The sequence below is a fragment of the Penicillium macrosclerotiorum genome (genome assembly GCF_028827735.1).
Source record: "Penicillium macrosclerotiorum strain IBT 26536 chromosome Unknown utg000014l_segment0_segment0, whole genome shotgun sequence".
In the NCBI taxonomy this organism is placed as follows: Eukaryota; Fungi; Ascomycota; class Eurotiomycetes; order Eurotiales; family Aspergillaceae; genus Penicillium; species Penicillium macrosclerotiorum.
In genome coordinates, this window is record NW_026643093.1 from 1 (window position 1) to 16737 (window position 16737).

Genomic DNA, 16737 nt, shown 5'->3' on the forward strand with positions numbered 1-16737 from the left:
GCGCCCGCAGCGCCGGCAGTGCCACGCTGTGGTCGCCGCCCAGCGTCACCAGCTTGGGGTGGCCAGCACCGATGCTGTCGCCACCCTTGGGTGCGGCGTTCACCGGCTTGCGCGAGCCCAGCTCCAGGAACGCCTCATACATCTGCCGCTCCGCGAGCCCGTTGTCGAACGGCGTGATCGGGATGTCACCACAATCGGTGATCTTCGCCCACGACTGGTACGGGTTGATGCCGGCCCGGGTGTTGTAGCTGGTACCGGCCATTTGGCGCGCGCTGGCGGCGCGGATGGCGCGGGGTCCGAAACGTGCGCCGGGTCGGTAGCTAACAGCCGTGTCGAAGGGAGCGCCGATGACGGCGATATCGTAGCGTTCGTCGGGCTCGATGAGGCACTTGACGGGCTTCAAGTGGGCAAAGCTGGCGATACCAGAGAAGGACCACTATAGTTCCGGTTAGATTGCCGATTTCTCTCTCTCTCTCTCCTCTGGGCAGAGACCAGATCCAGCCCGTCAGACAGTAATTGACAGTAGCCATACCTCTTGATCCCACTTCTTAAGCAGCTCCTCGCGCTCATGTTCAGGGACAACCTCGGTGTCGCCGTGGTGCGCGCATGACACCGCAGTGCCGGCCAGCGCCAGCACGCTCACAAGAGACTTCCAGGCAGGCATGGTCTCTGGACTTGAATGGGGGAAGAATGAAGAATGTCCCCCGACAACGGGGTTATATAGACCATGGGTTTTCTCCGCCGAGCTTCCTAATCAGAGCTGCTGCTATCTAAAGGGAAAGACGAGCAGATACGGGCCCCGCCCTCCGCCCGCGGACCGCAATTCGTGCAGACCTTCCCTTCTTGGCCGCCCCAACCCGCTTTTCGCTCTGCAAACTCCGGCTGCACTTCTACTGTATCACCAGCTGCTTCAATTCCTAAAAGACTCCGCATATACCTTCTTCTAATCAACAATGCCATGCGTCGTGTCGTTGTGACAGGCTTGGGCGCGGTCACCCCGCTGGGCGTGGGTGAGTTTCTAGTTCCTTCAATTCTACCCTGCAGGACCACAACCTATATCAGCCATGCACTGCGCTTTAGGCAACGCGAATGCACGGCACTCTCCGCGATGCTCTACCGATTCCATCCCCGGACTCGGCAGACTGACCGTAGAGCTGGTGCACCCTGGCTCCCCAATGAGGCCGAAAAATCGGTGGGCTGGGTCGGGGTCTCCACTCCGGCCACACCGGAAGGGGAAAGTCTTGACAGCCAATGACGGCATTTGCGATGCCACCAGCTCCGCGGTCGATCACCGCTGGGGCTTTGTTGATGCTATGTTCCCTGCCCGACCAGGGCAGCGCAGCCGAGATGCCGATGCACAGTACGGGAATTGTGATGGAATCAATTTGCTAATCGCTTTTCTTTTTGCTCGGGAGTAGGTCTTCGGCGCACGTGGAAACGCCTGCTGGATGGGCAATGCGGCATTGTCAATGTGAATCAGCGCGACAAACGTTTTGCGGAAATTCCTTGCCAGATTGCGGCTGTTGTGCCGTCAGGAACGAAGGAAGATGGTGGGTGGACAGCATCAGAGTGGCTGAGTCGTGGGGTAAGACTGTCCTTTGGCGCATTGCCTTTTTTTCTGCGCGCTCTCTTCTATTGAACAGTGCCTTGCTGTGATACTAAGGATTTATTAATGCGGATAGGAGGAGCGGAAAATGGCTCAATTTGCCCAGTATGCGATGGCGGCAACGGAGGAAGCGCTCCAAGATGCAGGCTGGAAACCCGAGCTATTTGAGCAGAGAGAAGCCACAGTATGGAGTTTTTGCGCCATCAATTGGGTCGTTCATTCTTTTTAACACTCATACCAGGGCGTTTGTCTTGGCTCAGGTATTGGTAACTTCGACGAGATCTATAATACTGTTGTTGCGTATGAGAAAGGGGTGAGTATTATCATTATTGAAAACCGAGTCTTTCATTATTTTAACTATGTCTAACAGGGCTACAAAAAAGTGAACCCGCTTTTCGTTCCGAAGCTCCTGATTAACCTTGGCGCGGGCCATATATCCATGAAATATGGATTCATGGGACCGAATCATGCTGCTACGACTGCCTGCACAACAGGAGCCCATTCTATCGGAGACGCCGCACGGTTCATTGCATGCGGTGATGCCGATGTCATGGTTGCCGGCGGCGCCGAGTCTTGCATTCACCCTCTAGCTATTGGCGGTTTTGCCCGGGCACGTAGTCTAGCTACCGATTTCAATGATACCCCCGAGAAGGCATCGCGGCCATTTGATGCTGACCGCGCTGGCTTCGTTGTGGGAGAAGGTGCGGCGGTGCTTATTCTCGAGGTATGTGTTTGCGGAAGAGAAAACAAACATGGTAGTGTCTTTCTTGACTGACAGACTCTAGGAACTGGAACATGCTTGTGCGCGGGATGCGCACATTTATGCTGAACTCAAAGGATATGCCTGCTCGAGTGATGCACACCACATGACGGCTCCCAAGGAGAACGGCGAGGGCGCATACATGGCGATGAAAAAGGCTCTAAAGCAGGCCCAATTGTCCCCCGCCGAGGTAGATTATGTCAATGCGCACGCAACTTCGACCGTCGTTGGCGATGCAGCTGAGAATGCTGCCATCAAGGCGCTTCTTCTCGGCCCAGAGGGCAAGCTGAAGGCTGCTGATGTTAACGTTAGCAGTACAAAGGGTGCAGTGGGCCATTTACTAGGAGGCGCTGGAGCAATCGAGGCGGCGTTCAGTGTTATGGCCATACGAGATGTAAGTCTATAGGTTGGCACAATATCCGAAGACTAAAGAAGAGGTGCTAACAAATTTCCCTGATAGAACGTCATGCCGCCCACTATTAATCTCAACCGCCTGGCGGATGGGTTCGACTGCAACTATGCCCCAAATGAACCGCAGGCTCGCCAGATCGATGTCGCTTTGACCAATAGCTTTGGGTTTGGGGGAACAAACAGTAGCCTATGCTTTGCTAGGCACGAAAAATAGGTTATCTCAATTATATTTGTATCATATTGTAATATAAGGCGTTTATGTTGCGGCCTATTCCCAGCTTCGATCAAATTGTGTGCATTGTATTTAGCTCCATAGATTACTGGCCGCGTGCTTTTCGAGATTTGCCTGATGCCTTTTATCAAACAGGCATATCAATGCATACCCCAGATACCACAGGTAATCTCCTCAGCATGTTACATTCAGATAGATCCTTCAGTATGAGTGCCTCTAGACGACGATAATATGTAACCCATTCATCTATTGCTTATTCGCTCGCCTTCACGGCATCTGAGACAGTCCACGTGACCCACCCCCAATGCGGAGCCCCAGCCCGACCTTCGATTTCCGGAGAGTGATAGGAACAAGATCGCATCGAATCTCCTCTGGTGCGACTCAAATCCAACTGAAAGTGCCAGAGAGTACACCGCTTATTCAAGGGCCTGAAATACCCACGCTCATTATGGCGACCAACGGCGACTCCGGTCGAGGTAAGCCACCACCTGAATCAGTCGGAGCGCGACCGGGAAACGTCGCGCTCCGTCGGACAAAGAGGCAAAGGGGTGGGTAAAGATCCTGCAATCTTCAGAAAGCTAATGGTTTTCATCGAATCTCGCAGTATCCGGGAGCTTGGTCGATGCATCGGGCTACAAGTTCACCGAGAAAGATACCAAGCCGGGCAAGATGAAGGTTAAAAAGACGTCCAAAGCGTCGACTAAGAAGAAGGCCGATGGTATGGATTTCGCTGGGAGTGCATGCACGCTTCCCTACGGCCAGAAAACTAACCGGAGGACAATACAGATGCGAAAGATGGCCCCGTCGATACCTCACCCACGTCCTCACCCTTGCCTAAGCTAGACAACAAGATTGCTGCCTCTTTCCCCACCGGCAAACCTCGTGAACATGATCTTCTCGAGACTGTTATCTGCAAGCATTGCAAGCGCCCTGTCTTGAAATCCACCGCCGCTGAACACATCCGCGGCTGCTTAAAGGCTAAGCAGGAGAAGGCGCGCAAGAAGAAGGAAGCGCGTGACGCAGCCAATCGCGCCAAGGTAGTCGACGACAAAGATGAGGATGGCCGCGACAAGCTCGATGGTGATGATGCGATGAAGGGTCAGAAGAGCGCTAAGAAGAGCGCCGTCAAGGGCACCGAGGACGGCACGAAGAAAGGCAAGAAGCGCAAGGCCGACGAAGATGACAATAAGGAGCCGAAGAAGAAGAAAAAGAAGGACGAGCCCAAAGCGAAAACCGCGAAGCCCAAGGGCCCTGTCGATGTGGAGAAGCAGTGTGGTGTTACCCTGCCCAATGGTGCACAGTGCGCTCGTTCGTTGACGTGCAAGAGTCATTCGATGGGTGCAAAACGTGCTGTCCCTGGCCGTTCTTTGCCTTACGATATGTTGCTCCAGCAATACCAGAAGAAAAACCAGGCCAAGCAGCAGAGTATGTTCTCCCCACTTGTCTTGCCCCTTTCCCCCTGAATAGAGAGATGATCTGACTTGTGCTTTTTACGTTACAGGGGCTGCCATTGATGCCAACGCACCGCTACCTGATGAGATTGATACCAATGGTCCTGTTGATTCGGATGAAGAGAGAGATACTGTCATGGCTGCGATTGCCCGATCTGCTCCCAGGCCGCTTGTCGAACATACTCTCATCAGCTCTAAGTCCAAGTACCGATTTGTCCGCATCAAAGAGCAGATGCTGCATGCTATCGGAGGTCGCGGGGGTGGTAGCCTCTTTGCAACCGACGATAGTCAATCTTTGTTTGGCGGAAGCATCTTCCAACCATTTGATACGAACCTAGTTCCATCTTCGTCTCCCATCGTCCCTACTGGAGAGAATGCCGATGCGACTGGAGATGCAGCCCGGAAAACCCCAGTGCAGACTACCCGGAAGACCCCCGTTGCTGCAGCTTCTTGAGCAGCTCGTGTTCCGTTCAGCAGCGGATGATGATTATAATGACTATCTATTGACCTACTGGTCTTTCTCATATCTCCGGTCTTGTTCTCGGTGTTCTGGATGGCGGATACTGGAGTTGGAGGGCACAAGATCTTGTGCATATGCATGTTTCCCTCTTTTGATTTTCTTTCTTTTCAAGTTTCTGGTTCGGGCATGGAACAGGCTGGCTCTGTTTGATTGGCGATGACATGATACCCCGGCTGCTGGCATGATACACAGCGCGCAGAGTGTAGTTTGTTTGGAAGAGACCTTTTTCTCCAATTGAGATTTTTATATTTAATACTGGAGTATACTATGGGCAGACTATGACTTTAAATGTAAAAGCTAGATGCGAGATCAAGAAAGCATCAATAAACCGAAGCCTGGGTTTGCCTTTGTCTTTGTAGGATTTCATGGATCATGGCACAATGGAGAATTGATTACGTTATCCAAGCCTCAGGCCAGCAGTCTATTCATGCTTCCGTCGATCACTTTCTTCGACACCGTCTGCTATGAACCTCAGCTCGTTCTCAATGCTCATTTGAGCTGATTTCACTTGAAATCAAACTTTGCAGCTCATTGTCCTACAGGGTCTTCGCGTGGATGTGCGCCAGCTCGCCTTGAACCCAGTCGCATTGAGCTCTTCCACTATAGCTCCCGCCCTGATTCACGCGAACTACCCCTCGAAGCTTCTATATTCTCACCAATCTCTAAGTCTGATTTCATCTGCCGTCCTCATTTCCTCGCGATACCATCATGAGCCATTCTGTCCCCGATCTCGATGCGATAGGTGTGAAAGCCGAACCGAACCTCGCAGGCTCGTTCCGTCGTGAAGTCGCCGACCTCCTCGGCCGCAACAATATCAACTTTCCCGGCGCGCAACCAGTGAGCTTCTCAGCAAAACACCTGGAGGAGCTGCAGAGAGAAGATTATTATGTTTGCGAAAAGACCGACGGCATTAGATGTCTTCTGTACTTTGCGCGCGGTGACCCTGGGGCTGGTCAACCTGAGATTCACTACCTGATCGATCGCAAGAACGAGTACCGCTTCGTGGCGGGCCTGCACTTCCCGCTGCCCGATGATGAAACTTTTCAAGGGTTCCATGTTGACACACTAGTGGATGGCGAGCTCGTCAATGATACCTATGAGGATGGCACGCAACAGCTGAAATACCTTGTCTTTGACTGCCTGGTACTTGATGGTCAGAACCTCATGCACCGCACCCTCGATAAGCGACTAGCCTACTTCAAAGAGAAAGTCCTCAAACCTTACAACAATCTGTACCGAATGTTTCCCGAAGAAAAGCAATACCGTCCCTTCGTCGTCGAAGACAAGTCGACCCAGGTCAGCTATGGTATCGAGATGATGTTCCGCGAGATCATCCCTCACGTCAAAAAAATTCATGGAAACGATGGCCTCATCTTCACCTGCCGCAGCACCCCATACAAAATCGGCACGGATGAGCACATTCTCAAATGGAAGCCCCCCGCCGACAATACGATCGACTTCCGCATGCGCCTCGAATTTCCCCTCCTAGAGCCCGATACCGATGACGAAGCAGAGGGTGTCTCAGAGCCATACCCCGACTATGACGCCCTTCCTATCTGCCACCTGTTCGTCCTTCTCAACTCCAACGAATACCAACCCTTTGGTGAAATGTATATAACCCCCACAGAGTGGGAGGACCTCAAAGCCATGCGTATCCCTCTCGATGACTCGATCGTCGAATGCTATAAAGATGAACAGTCTCGCTGGCGTTTCTATCGTTTCCGAGACGATAAAATGGATGCGAATCACATCACTACAGTGGAAAAGGTCCTTGAGAGTATCGACGATCGTGTCACCGAGGAAGACCTCATCCGCATTGCGCCCGCCATCAAAACTGCCTGGAAAAAACGCCAGGCCATGGCTGCCTCGGAAGACGAGGAGCGTAAGCGAAAAGCGCGCGGCATGCCGCCTTCCATGAACGGAAACGGCGTCAAGCGGAAGTTCGAGGGATAATGAACAATAAATGGTCGTGTTTGACCTCTTTTCTTACTCTGCGGTTCCATTTGCAAGGCGCTCGGGCGTTGTGTTTTGAACAATCATCTTGTGGTTTCCTCATTTTTTATCGGATTGCCCTCCTTTGTGCCAGCAGGCTGTTTATATTGGCGATGTTCGTTCGGCATAGATGAATGGGTTAAGGCGGTTGTGAATTCGGGGGTGGGGACGGTGTTGGTGGCTTGGGGGCTTCCTGTAACGTACCTTGGGTTTTCTAGTAATTCCTTGGTCTCGGCATTATTGATCGGATTTGCGGGAAGAATATACATGTACTTGATTCAAAATCTTTTTCTTTTCGAATTTTGGGACTACTTTAATGAACTAAGACCGCTTTTAGGTTGCTGATCTTCAAGCCCTAAATGTTCAATTGTCGGAGAGCTCCCCGTTTCTTTTGAGAAGCAGACATGATTACTTGTATGTCTGTTCAAGATATCGTGTACACTGGTTATATAGCAATGTGTAGCGCACTTCTGTCTTGATCAGGTTGCTTTTGAGGCAACGGAGCTACTCAATGCTGACAACGGCTAGGTTTGATTTGACAAGACTTGAAAATGATATGGAAATTTTGATGCATTACTACAGGATAATGTCTGAAAATCCATCTGGTCTCATTCAATTTTCAACGAAGATTCCTCTTTTGTGCTGTCCTTGAATATCCCGTTAACCATTCACTCGAAATGGAATGGACGAGTTATAACAGCCTCCGTCTAGATAATGCCCGGTGATATTTATCGCCGGCAAATCTTTGCCAAACTCAATGATAGACCCTCCATTCGGTGAATTGGGGTTGAATAAAGGCCAACCGACAGTCTCTGGGAGAGAATTTGGGTCTTTGAGGAAAGCCAGCATAAAGTCCTGCATGGCACGAGAAGTGCTGATCTCAAGCTGAGATATCTCACCGGCATTCTTGACGTACGTCCCAAATATCATGTACAGGTCGGAGAAGTGGAAAGCTCCTAGCCAAGACACTGGGCTAATATTCGAGAAGTTGCCTATACGAGGATGATGAGCGTAATACTGACTTAAAAGTGCTTTATGGAAAGTATTGGGCTTACCAGCCCAGAAATAACGATATGTATCCAAACCATGCGTATAACGCAATACCGTATCTGAGAGTGCACTACAAACCCACTTCTGTGCGTCCACTTGCGATGATGTAATGTTGTTGTCTACTGCTATTTCCCGTGCCGCAAAGGAGCGGATGGCTGGGCCCTTAGCTACCTTACCTTCTACATAGCGCTGTGTTTCGTTGGAAAAGATATATCGCTCATCGGCTGTCAAAAGCGAGTCAGGTTGTGAAATTTCACCAGTAATGGCATGAACAAGGGCTCACGTATGTAGTCCATAAAAGAGATCCGTCGGTTGCCGGTGTAACGATTTATATACTCTTCAATCTGTACCCAAGATAACATACGCATGCAGTTGAGTTCCGCCCCGGCATCGTCCCCGTAATTGCACCCAAGGCCCTTGGCGACAATGTCGAAATCGAGGTAAACATCATTTGCTGTAGAGAGGTCGATCTTGACAGAAGGCTGTTCGGAGATGATACCGTACCGAGCAACGAGGGGGTTTTCTGGGAATGCAAGAGTGTACATGTGTGCCAAAGCCCCTCCTTGTGACTGGCCCCAAAGCTAGGAATAGAAATCAGTTCTGGGTGAGATAGCAACGAAAAACGAGACTGAACTTGCCATGATGTTTTTGGGATCTCCTCCAAAAGCTTCGATATTTTCATATACCCACTCAACCGCCGCTCTCACATCCAGCAAACTGAGGGATGTCTCGTTCAGAGCCCTGGACTTTGGATCTGTCAAGATATCTTAGATGTAGTTTCTACAGTTAGGATGTTCAACTAACTTCCAAATATATTCACCCTGTAGTTCAAAGCAATCGCGATATGCTCCTGGGAGCGGGACACCCATTGGGATGGCAGGTGGGCGGGAATATTGATACCTCCTTCGACCCCGGCGCCTCCAGTGGCAAATAATGCAACTGGGAGTTTAGATGTATTGTTAGCGTAGGAGGGAGTCCATATTGCTATGGACAGGCAGTCTTCAGCAGACGACCAGGCAACTGAGCCTTGGGTAAGGTTCTCTCCAGGACTGATAACGAAACTTTCAGGCTCGTAGGTTTTCCAGAACGAGTCTACAGATTCGACGTACTGGGGGCATGCTAAGTGGGGTCTCTAGTGTCAGTTTTGACTTTTCCCCTTCCATTATTGCACTGAAAAGATTATTGGCATACCAGGACCATACGTGGTTGCATCGTATTTTTTGTCCGAAGGGGGAAGCTTCTGGGGCGGAAGCCAACGTAGATCGCCCACGGGTGGCTTAACGTTGGCTTGTTATTATGACTCGCAACCAATCTGATTGAATGCCTTACCTGCGCAAATGGAACCCGCAAGAATTGACGCACATTAGGATACGTGTCGTTGAAAATACCAATGAAAGTCCCGGTTTTAGCCTTCACCGTTAGATTTGGCAAATTCGACAAGGTTCTTGGGGGTTCCCATGTCAAATCTGCAAAATAAGGAGGCTCTCCGAGTCCAAGCACTGAAGATGCTAGTATGATGGCTGTGCTAAAGGTAAACCACATATTGTCGACAGATTCACAAGTTTGAATGAATTCAGTCACGTTTAGTCGACCCGAGTGATTGATGAAATTCCTAGCTCATGATTTATACATACTTCTCATGGGAGGCGGCCCATATCAGACTTACGACTTTGTCACACCTACCCCGTACCCCTTCGGAGGTTCGGATCTTCGTGAAAAATATTTAGTTGGATGAATGCAAAGCATCTTAGTTGTGAATGAAATATTTGACTCAGGTAATCGTAGTATGAGTAATGATGATACTGATTTACTACTGGTGCAGCGTAATCCGGTGGAAGCTTTAAATTGACTTGAATTGGGATAATGTATTTGAATAAGCGACTAGGACTATAAATTTGATATGTCCATAAAAATCTCTCATTGAATAATAGACCTTAGACTATTTGGATTGAAAAAGCCGTCTTTAAAGTTTGGTCTCAAAAAGTAATGCTGAGCACTGAGAAATGAAGTCTGATGGCAAGTTGATGATATATACTTCCAAACAAACAAACTCTAGAGATATGGTACGATGTGGCACACACCCTAACTTTGCATGAAGGGCATGGACCAAGCCAACCTGGGGAGCAGTCGTTTTCATGTGCTAACTATAAGACTCCAAGGTATGTTTCCTGCGCCCTATAATCTCAGCAGGGGTTGCTACCGAATGAAATGGACATGAATAGCAGTAGTTGGACTGTTTGCATTCGCACCAAATATATGCAATCTTCATTCTGAGTGATTTTACCTGGAATGAGCTGAGATATGCCCTCATCATTGGTATTTAGTAAGAGAGATTATCTGGGCTAATGATGAAGAACCTCTAAATAGGAGGGCTCGGGCTGCCTGGGCGGTTGGTTATGTGACAAGTAATCATTAAGCTAGGCATGAGACGAGAGCACTTTATCACCTGGCCTTCGCTCTATTAGAGCGTCCAACATACCAAAGCAACGCCAAGAAATACACTTAAATATACGAGCGATGTGGTCGCCGGGGGCCTGACACAACATGAAAAGTTTATTTCCATTCAAGTGCATCGTCAAAGCTGCCTTCAAAAAAGCACTCAATTACACAGCACTCAAGGTAGCCACTATACATGGTCATTTGTCGTATCCTATGTAAATGGGTATTTTTGGAAAGTGGAATGCCATTCTAAAATATACGACCGGCAGAACTATTATTGAGGCACTTTAAGAAAAGGCGATTGATTATAATTATAGGAGAATAGAAAAAAATACTACCGAGAATAGTCTTCTATCTTTTAGTTGATAATCTAAGTTATCATGCAAATATTTCGTCTCGCGACTCTTATTGGTGCTGGGTTTTTGCCTTTCACGAAGGCCAGCAGGCTCACCACTGCCCGACAAACCTCCAGTACCACCGTCCCCCTCTTGGCTACGGAGCTCGGAAAAGTATTTGATGCTTCTGTTACTATTGGCAACCAAATTTTTCAGCTGCTTGTTGATACTGAGAGTAGTGAGTCATACGTGATGAAAACGGGCTACACGCATTGTTTCATTCCTTTCCTCTGCGATGTTGACCAAGTCAATTCTCTCTTCTCGCCCCCAGCAAAATTTGTTTCTACCTCCGCAATGTATATTTTTGACTGCTCAGTCAAAGCTCCACAATTCGGTATCAGGATTGGCAATCAGGCATTTTATCACAGTGGCCAACATCTGATATATCGGACATCAGAGGGTGTTTGTGTCTCTAGTCTTGCTAGTTCAGAGAGCGTCTCGATCGCCGATCTAACGTCGAACATCCTTGGCGTGCCGGTTTTGAAAAACGTTGTTACGGTATTTGACTTTGGTGTGTTTGACTCTGGCAACAATTAAATGAAATTTGCAAAGCTAGTGGAGTCCGAGGCCATGGGAATTGAAGAAAATGGTACCATGCCGTGAATAGAGTGTCAACATTTGTTTCAGCTGATGCAGAAATGCTGACCAGAACTGTTTGGAATAGCTAGGCCATTACACTGTTCGTAAATATCATGAACCATGTTGTGAATAAATAAATAGTGAGTTTAGAAATCAGAAAAACGATTAGATGTCAATGTAATGTATCATGATATATCATAATTGATTTGATCACTCAAAGTCATCTTTCTATTTCTACTCTCAAGCTAGGCAGTTCGGCCACTCAAAATTAGAACATTCTGATTGAAACATGCCACCTTGACTACTTTCTTAAAAGGCCTACCAAAATCAAAATAAGTATTTAGGATGGCTGCAAGCAGACTCAGCACTGAACATTGGCTTTCATGCAATTTCTCAACAGCGTTTTTCCGCAATCTGTAGCATCTTGAAGGCTTCATCTAGGCCACCAGAAGCATCTACAATCCCGGAGCCAACTTCCTCCAGTCTGACTGCTTTAACTGATTCGTCTTGACAAAAAATATCTTTCGGCAACATAGCCTTCACTATAACAATGGCTGTTTTTGCATCCCATAGTCCATCCCGTGCTGATGAAAGAGAACTCTGTAGTAAAGACATTGTTTTTCCTAGTATCTCTGTGTTTTGAGTTTTCATGCAGATGAAATATAACATGGCAATTATGTTCGTGGACACTGTGAAATCTCGGTTTCTAGGATGAGCGCTGTCCTTTTCGTTGCTCGATGTTGAAACGAGTGTTGAGATCTGAGATAGAGCAAGATCGAATCGCCATAGAGCTTCCATGGGTACATTGGACCCGCTCCAAGGATCCATGATATTTTCCAGCAATGCTCCGTGGAAGATCAGAGCTTGGATTTCCAGCAACTTCAATTGTTCTTTCTGTGAAACTGTGTGGCATTCCTCGGGCATTTCAGATACTAATCTTCCGATTGTATCTTCAAAGCATTGGAATTGGCTTTTCAGTTGTAGCCTCTCACATATGATCTCCACAGGCAACTCATCTCTAGGCCTTGGTTTGTATTCGATATATGTCATGAGATGCCGTAACATCCAGTTTTGCAGAACAACTAGTACATGCTCGGCTTCGGCAATATTAGAAAATCTGTTCGGTACTACTGGCTCCAAGCCCGCTATCTGCGTTGGCGAAACAAGATCCAATAAAGGAACTCTCTCGAAAGAGAAAATACTTGCATGAATATCCAACCGAGCAAAAACGGGTTTCAGCTGTGCAAGGACTGCATCTGAACTGAGTGTGGAGCTTGGTTGGCTAGCCCAGCATTGTTGGAATAAGGCTATTCCTTGATCTAGATGCCATATAGCTTGCTGTGAGTTACCAACAAGGCATTCAAAGATATAGAAGATGACGCTGCATATGAGGGCCACTTCCATCGAAGCATTTCGATTGACTAACTGCGTGGATAGCTGTTTATGAGACTTGGCAATGAGCTGAATATGATGTGGGGATATGTTAAGTGAAGATGAGCCGACTCGTAAATAGTCTTGATACAAAGAGCTGAATGTTACGAGGGCGCTGCGAATGACAGGTTGGTGCTGGCTCCACTGTAGAACAAGATGTGTCCATAGCGTTGTATCGGAGAATCGGGAAAGGCATCCCGCAGCTTCACAGCAGTAGAAATGAAGTAATTCGCGGTCAGCTCGACTGCCAGGGACTCTGAAAGGGATATTGTACATCTTGATCGTTGTTTTTGACTGGGGCTCGCTAGGGTAGCCTGGACATTGTCGACCAGTACTAGTGCATCGCTGACATTGCGGCCGCATTTCATCGCACTTCACGCGCCGATTTCTAAATAGTCAGCTTTGAATGCTCTTGAGACCAAGTGGCGAAAGCAAACTCACTTGCAGGTAGCACATCCCGTACGAACCTTGGGCATACTCCGGCGTTGCCTCTGCTTTGTTGACATTTTTGTGATGAGTAGGTAGCTGGTTTGTCTTGAACGATGCTCATGGAATTTGAACGCAGTTTGGCGGACTCTGTTTGTGTTATCCAACGGTATAGAAAAGCGATGTTCTGGCTGACGTTCAACTTAAAATGAGCGCAGCCTTGCGAGTGCGGCAGTGGTGGGGCGGAAAGGTTCCTCTCAGGCATACAAGGGCTCCCTCCCCGACCTCGACCTTTTCCTCTACCATACTCGTCATTAATAGGCGCTGGACAGATTGAGATGTAGCGAAAGTAAGAAGGGTCTATTTTGAGGCACATTTCTAGCTTCTTCCCTCTCATTACTCCTTCCAGGCTCTAGGGCACCGGGGTGTCCGGAACTTGTGGTGCTACGTAAGGTTGGCCATCCCTTAAACGATGGAATGAAGAAGACTATAAAAATCTATAAAAGCTTGATTCTTGTGGATTGGAGCACCAAATGGTGAATGAGTTGAAAATGAAACGGTCTTTCTCGAGCATGCTATAGCGAAGGACACAATTCATTTTGACACCGGTTAATTCACAGATGTGGCGTACTTGGATAAATTTTTCCTTCAATTTAGATTAAAGTGGTCGCATAAGCTTAGCTCTTGCAATAATAGTATATGCGGGATAGGTTGTCATGAAATAAATATATACCAGGCCGTCCGCCACTTGGCATGAAAATATGTCTAAAATGGAAATAGAAGAACTAGTTTTCACCGGGTTTCCACGCAAGAAATCTAGGATTAGCCGCTTGAGCTTCCACATCTATATGTCGATCTAAGTGATCATTTCCAAAGATAGTCATTATAGAGCTATGGAAGATATTTCAACTCTTGACGGCGCTGAATATTTGACGCAGATTTTGCTACAATGAATTATTAAAGTGACCCAGAGCTATTCTATTACTCTCTCACTTCAACTCAGATCCCTTCCTGTTTGATTTGACCATGTATTTACCATATGCTCAAGCTCCCTTTTGCACTATCCAATCCCTTAGAAGCCGCCGCTCTCCCTCTGCAACGGAAGATCATTCATAAGTAATCGTAAGATTCAAGTTCGTATATTTTGATCAGCAGTCGACTCCAAAAAATAGACAACAGGACTTATTCTATTCAAAATGGAGATGCCTTCGAGGGAGGTCTCCAGCGCAATGGAAACCCTATCACATTCCCTCAATTCTTGTGCATTAATCCTCAAGTTGACTCTCGGTGCACAAATCTTGCGCCAGCCGAGAAAGTTTGTTTAAAAGGCATAGGATGAGCAATAGCTAGATACTCTGAAGCAATGAAATGGCACTGGAAGTGAAGCGTTCAGTCAGTCTTTGTCAGAAATCTCGAGCGCAATATCATCTGAAGCTTCGTGGCATGTTTCCCTTTGTAGAGTTCACTTTCGCTTATGATGACAATAATTTGAGGTTCGCAACTTCTCGATCATTGTTGAACATAGGATTATCGCGTGGTTCATCGCTACGTGAACACTCACTCTCAGAGAAGGATTTCAGTTCATTGAGAAGACTGCAAAGACGCAGATGGATGAGAAGACTACGTGGAATTCGAAAACAAGAAGGAACGGCTTGCATCCTCGGACATGAATACATGGATATAGAAATTGCTACGGCAAAGTCAAACGAAAAAAAAAAAAAAACATGAAGGTCTTTCACAAAATGCAAGATTTACCGCTTCTTGATGCTAACATCAATGTTGCCGATGCCCCACGCGGCAATGAAAACGGCGAGAAGACCAGCAAAGATGGTAAGCGGCTTCCGCAGAGCGTCCGTGAAGGAGTAGTCATAGGCCACCTTTTGATACCATTAGCCATGTTTGGTTTAAATATGAAGTGAGAGAGTAGAGTAACATACCACAAGCTGCGAATCACGAGCTTCATCAGTCAAGCTATCAACCTCCAGGGTCAAAGTGGTTCGACCAAGAGTATCCATGTAGGTCTTGAGGGAGGAGAGACTGGCATGAATGTGGTTCGCGCCAGGTAGACCATTGCTAGCAGTACCCTCAACTACCTGGAAGCGAACATTGTGGGCACCCTCAGGCAAGACAACACGAACTATGACACGCTCGTACTGAATACCCTCGGCCATTTTGGGGCCTTGGAGGAAAGGCACCTTCAGAACCCATGAGTCGGCACTAGCGGCCTGACGGAGGAAACCGCCCAGATTGTTGTTCCAGCCCACTTTGAAGCTATAGTTCCAGCCACCGAAGATTGGGAAACGGGGCTTCAACTCCAAGTTGGCAGCAGTCTTGCCATTGCCCGGGCGGTAGCGGCTAGTTGAGACGTTACCGATGTCATCGATGAAGTAAGCGTCAACAGAGCCGGGAAGCAACGGATAGTTGATCTCACGAACAGCCGATGTAGGAGCCTTCTGATAATTGGCGAAGGTCCACTCGACGCGTGAGAATTGGTTGGCCAGCTGGGAGCCATTGTTGCGCAGCCAGTAGCGCTCCTCGGTTGCAAGATTACCACCCCAGTGAGAAATCTCCAAATCTCGCTCCAAAAGGTGTGCTGTAATCACCGGATTGGTAAACTCGTAGCGGACAGTGATCGGGTATGCATCACCTGGGGCCACCTTGGCCGTGTCGTATGGCCCATAGGTGTAGGTACTACCTTTGCGCTCAGGGTCAGAGCCACTCTTGAGCCCTGAAGTTGAGGTATAATCGGGTACATTGGTGCTAGGAAACTTGAGCTTAGTCTTCTGTGTGATCGTTTGATAGGCTGATGGAGCGTAGGCGGAGAAGCTATAAGTGAGGTATTGCTTGTCGTTCTGGTTGATAGTTGCGGGGAGTGGGCTCAGAGAAGAGAGGACGGAATAAGAAATTCCCAAAGTGACTTGAGATTTCGGGGCGAGAGGCTCGGGGAAGTGAACGACGAAGTACTGATTGCCGCTGTTGTAGCTCAATGGTTAGTTAGCTCTGCGGATACTCACTCTGCATGCTTGGGATGGTAACCCTAGCTCTGAGCCATTGACAGCATCAATTGAATCTTACCTGGACAGATCCACCTCGGTAGCATCCACATCAAATCGGCCCTTTTCTGTTGCCTTCTTGTCCCGGACTTCAAACCCTCCAATGCGATCAAAAACGTCGGCAGGGAAGGGAATGTAGTAATCAGTCTGTGGTTGCTTATCAACATTCTCCACAACAACATTGACTGTCTCTCTGACATATCCCTTTTCCAAGTTGGTGTTTCGAACAAGATTGGTGTTCTTGAAAACCTGCGCAGGCTTAAAGTCGGATGGGAGTGCCAGTCGAGACGGGGTGGTAAGGTTGGTCGCGGCAGCTAGGCTGGGCGCAAGTAGCCCGAGTACTGTGGCGGTGAAAAGCCTCATTGTGAATGAGGATATCACGCCGGAGAACA

The 16737-nt window shown here is 48.2% G+C and overlaps 7 protein-coding genes across 7 annotated transcripts; 3 read left to right on the plus strand and 4 right to left on the minus strand.

Moving 5' to 3' along the window:
- Nucleotides 1-664, minus strand: N7462_011580 (agmatinase 2; the record flags this gene model as incomplete). Its single annotated transcript, XM_057083294.1, has 2 exons — nucleotides 1-436; nucleotides 533-664. Coding segments are annotated over 2 exons (568 nt in total), but the record flags the coding sequence as incomplete, so codon positions are not given.
- A 294-nt stretch (nucleotides 665-958) lies between these two features.
- N7462_011581 (Thiolase-like subgroup) lies at nucleotides 959-4914 on the plus strand (the record flags this gene model as incomplete). Its single annotated transcript, XM_057083295.1, has 12 exons — nucleotides 959-1010; nucleotides 1063-1371; nucleotides 1419-1585; nucleotides 1683-1790; nucleotides 1848-1919; nucleotides 1977-2330; nucleotides 2392-2760; nucleotides 2827-2942; nucleotides 3295-3557; nucleotides 3614-3727; nucleotides 3796-4434; nucleotides 4511-4914. 12 exons carry the CDS (start codon nucleotides 959-961, stop codon nucleotides 4912-4914), a joined length of 2967 nt encoding a protein of 988 aa, XP_056927708.1.
- A 774-nt stretch (nucleotides 4915-5688) lies between these two features.
- Nucleotides 5689-6933, plus strand: N7462_011582 (mRNA guanylyltransferase; the record flags this gene model as incomplete). The annotated part of the gene is made up of 1 exon (XM_057083296.1): nucleotides 5689-6933. The coding sequence occupies one exon, from the start codon at nucleotides 5689-5691 to the stop codon at nucleotides 6931-6933; it is 1245 nt and encodes a 414-aa protein (XP_056927709.1).
- A 699-nt stretch (nucleotides 6934-7632) lies between these two features.
- N7462_011583 (uncharacterized protein) lies at nucleotides 7633-9564 on the minus strand (the record flags this gene model as incomplete). The annotated part of the gene is made up of 7 exons (XM_057083297.1): nucleotides 7633-7964; nucleotides 8028-8246; nucleotides 8306-8603; nucleotides 8652-8776; nucleotides 8827-9141; nucleotides 9214-9298; nucleotides 9352-9564. 7 exons carry the CDS (start codon nucleotides 9562-9564, stop codon nucleotides 7633-7635), a joined length of 1587 nt encoding a protein of 528 aa, XP_056927710.1.
- Nucleotides 9565-10841: 1277 nt separating this feature from the next.
- N7462_011584 (uncharacterized protein) lies at nucleotides 10842-11393 on the plus strand (the record flags this gene model as incomplete). The annotated part of the gene is made up of 1 exon (XM_057083298.1): nucleotides 10842-11393. One exon carries the CDS (start codon nucleotides 10842-10844, stop codon nucleotides 11391-11393), a length of 552 nt encoding a protein of 183 aa, XP_056927711.1.
- Nucleotides 11394-12970: 1577 nt separating this feature from the next.
- On the minus strand, nucleotides 12971-13372 carry N7462_011585 (uncharacterized protein; the record flags this gene model as incomplete). The annotated part of the gene is made up of 2 exons (XM_057083299.1): nucleotides 12971-13122; nucleotides 13345-13372. 2 exons carry the CDS (start codon nucleotides 13370-13372, stop codon nucleotides 12971-12973), a joined length of 180 nt encoding a protein of 59 aa, XP_056927712.1.
- A 1671-nt stretch (nucleotides 13373-15043) lies between these two features.
- On the minus strand, nucleotides 15044-16708 carry N7462_011586 (dolichyl-diphosphooligosaccharide--protein glycotransferase subunit OST1; the record flags this gene model as incomplete). Its single annotated transcript, XM_057083300.1, has 3 exons — nucleotides 15044-15169; nucleotides 15230-16265; nucleotides 16368-16708. The coding sequence occupies 3 exons, from the start codon at nucleotides 16706-16708 to the stop codon at nucleotides 15044-15046; spliced, it is 1503 nt and encodes a 500-aa protein (XP_056927713.1).
- Nucleotides 16709-16737: the final 29 nt, after the last annotated feature.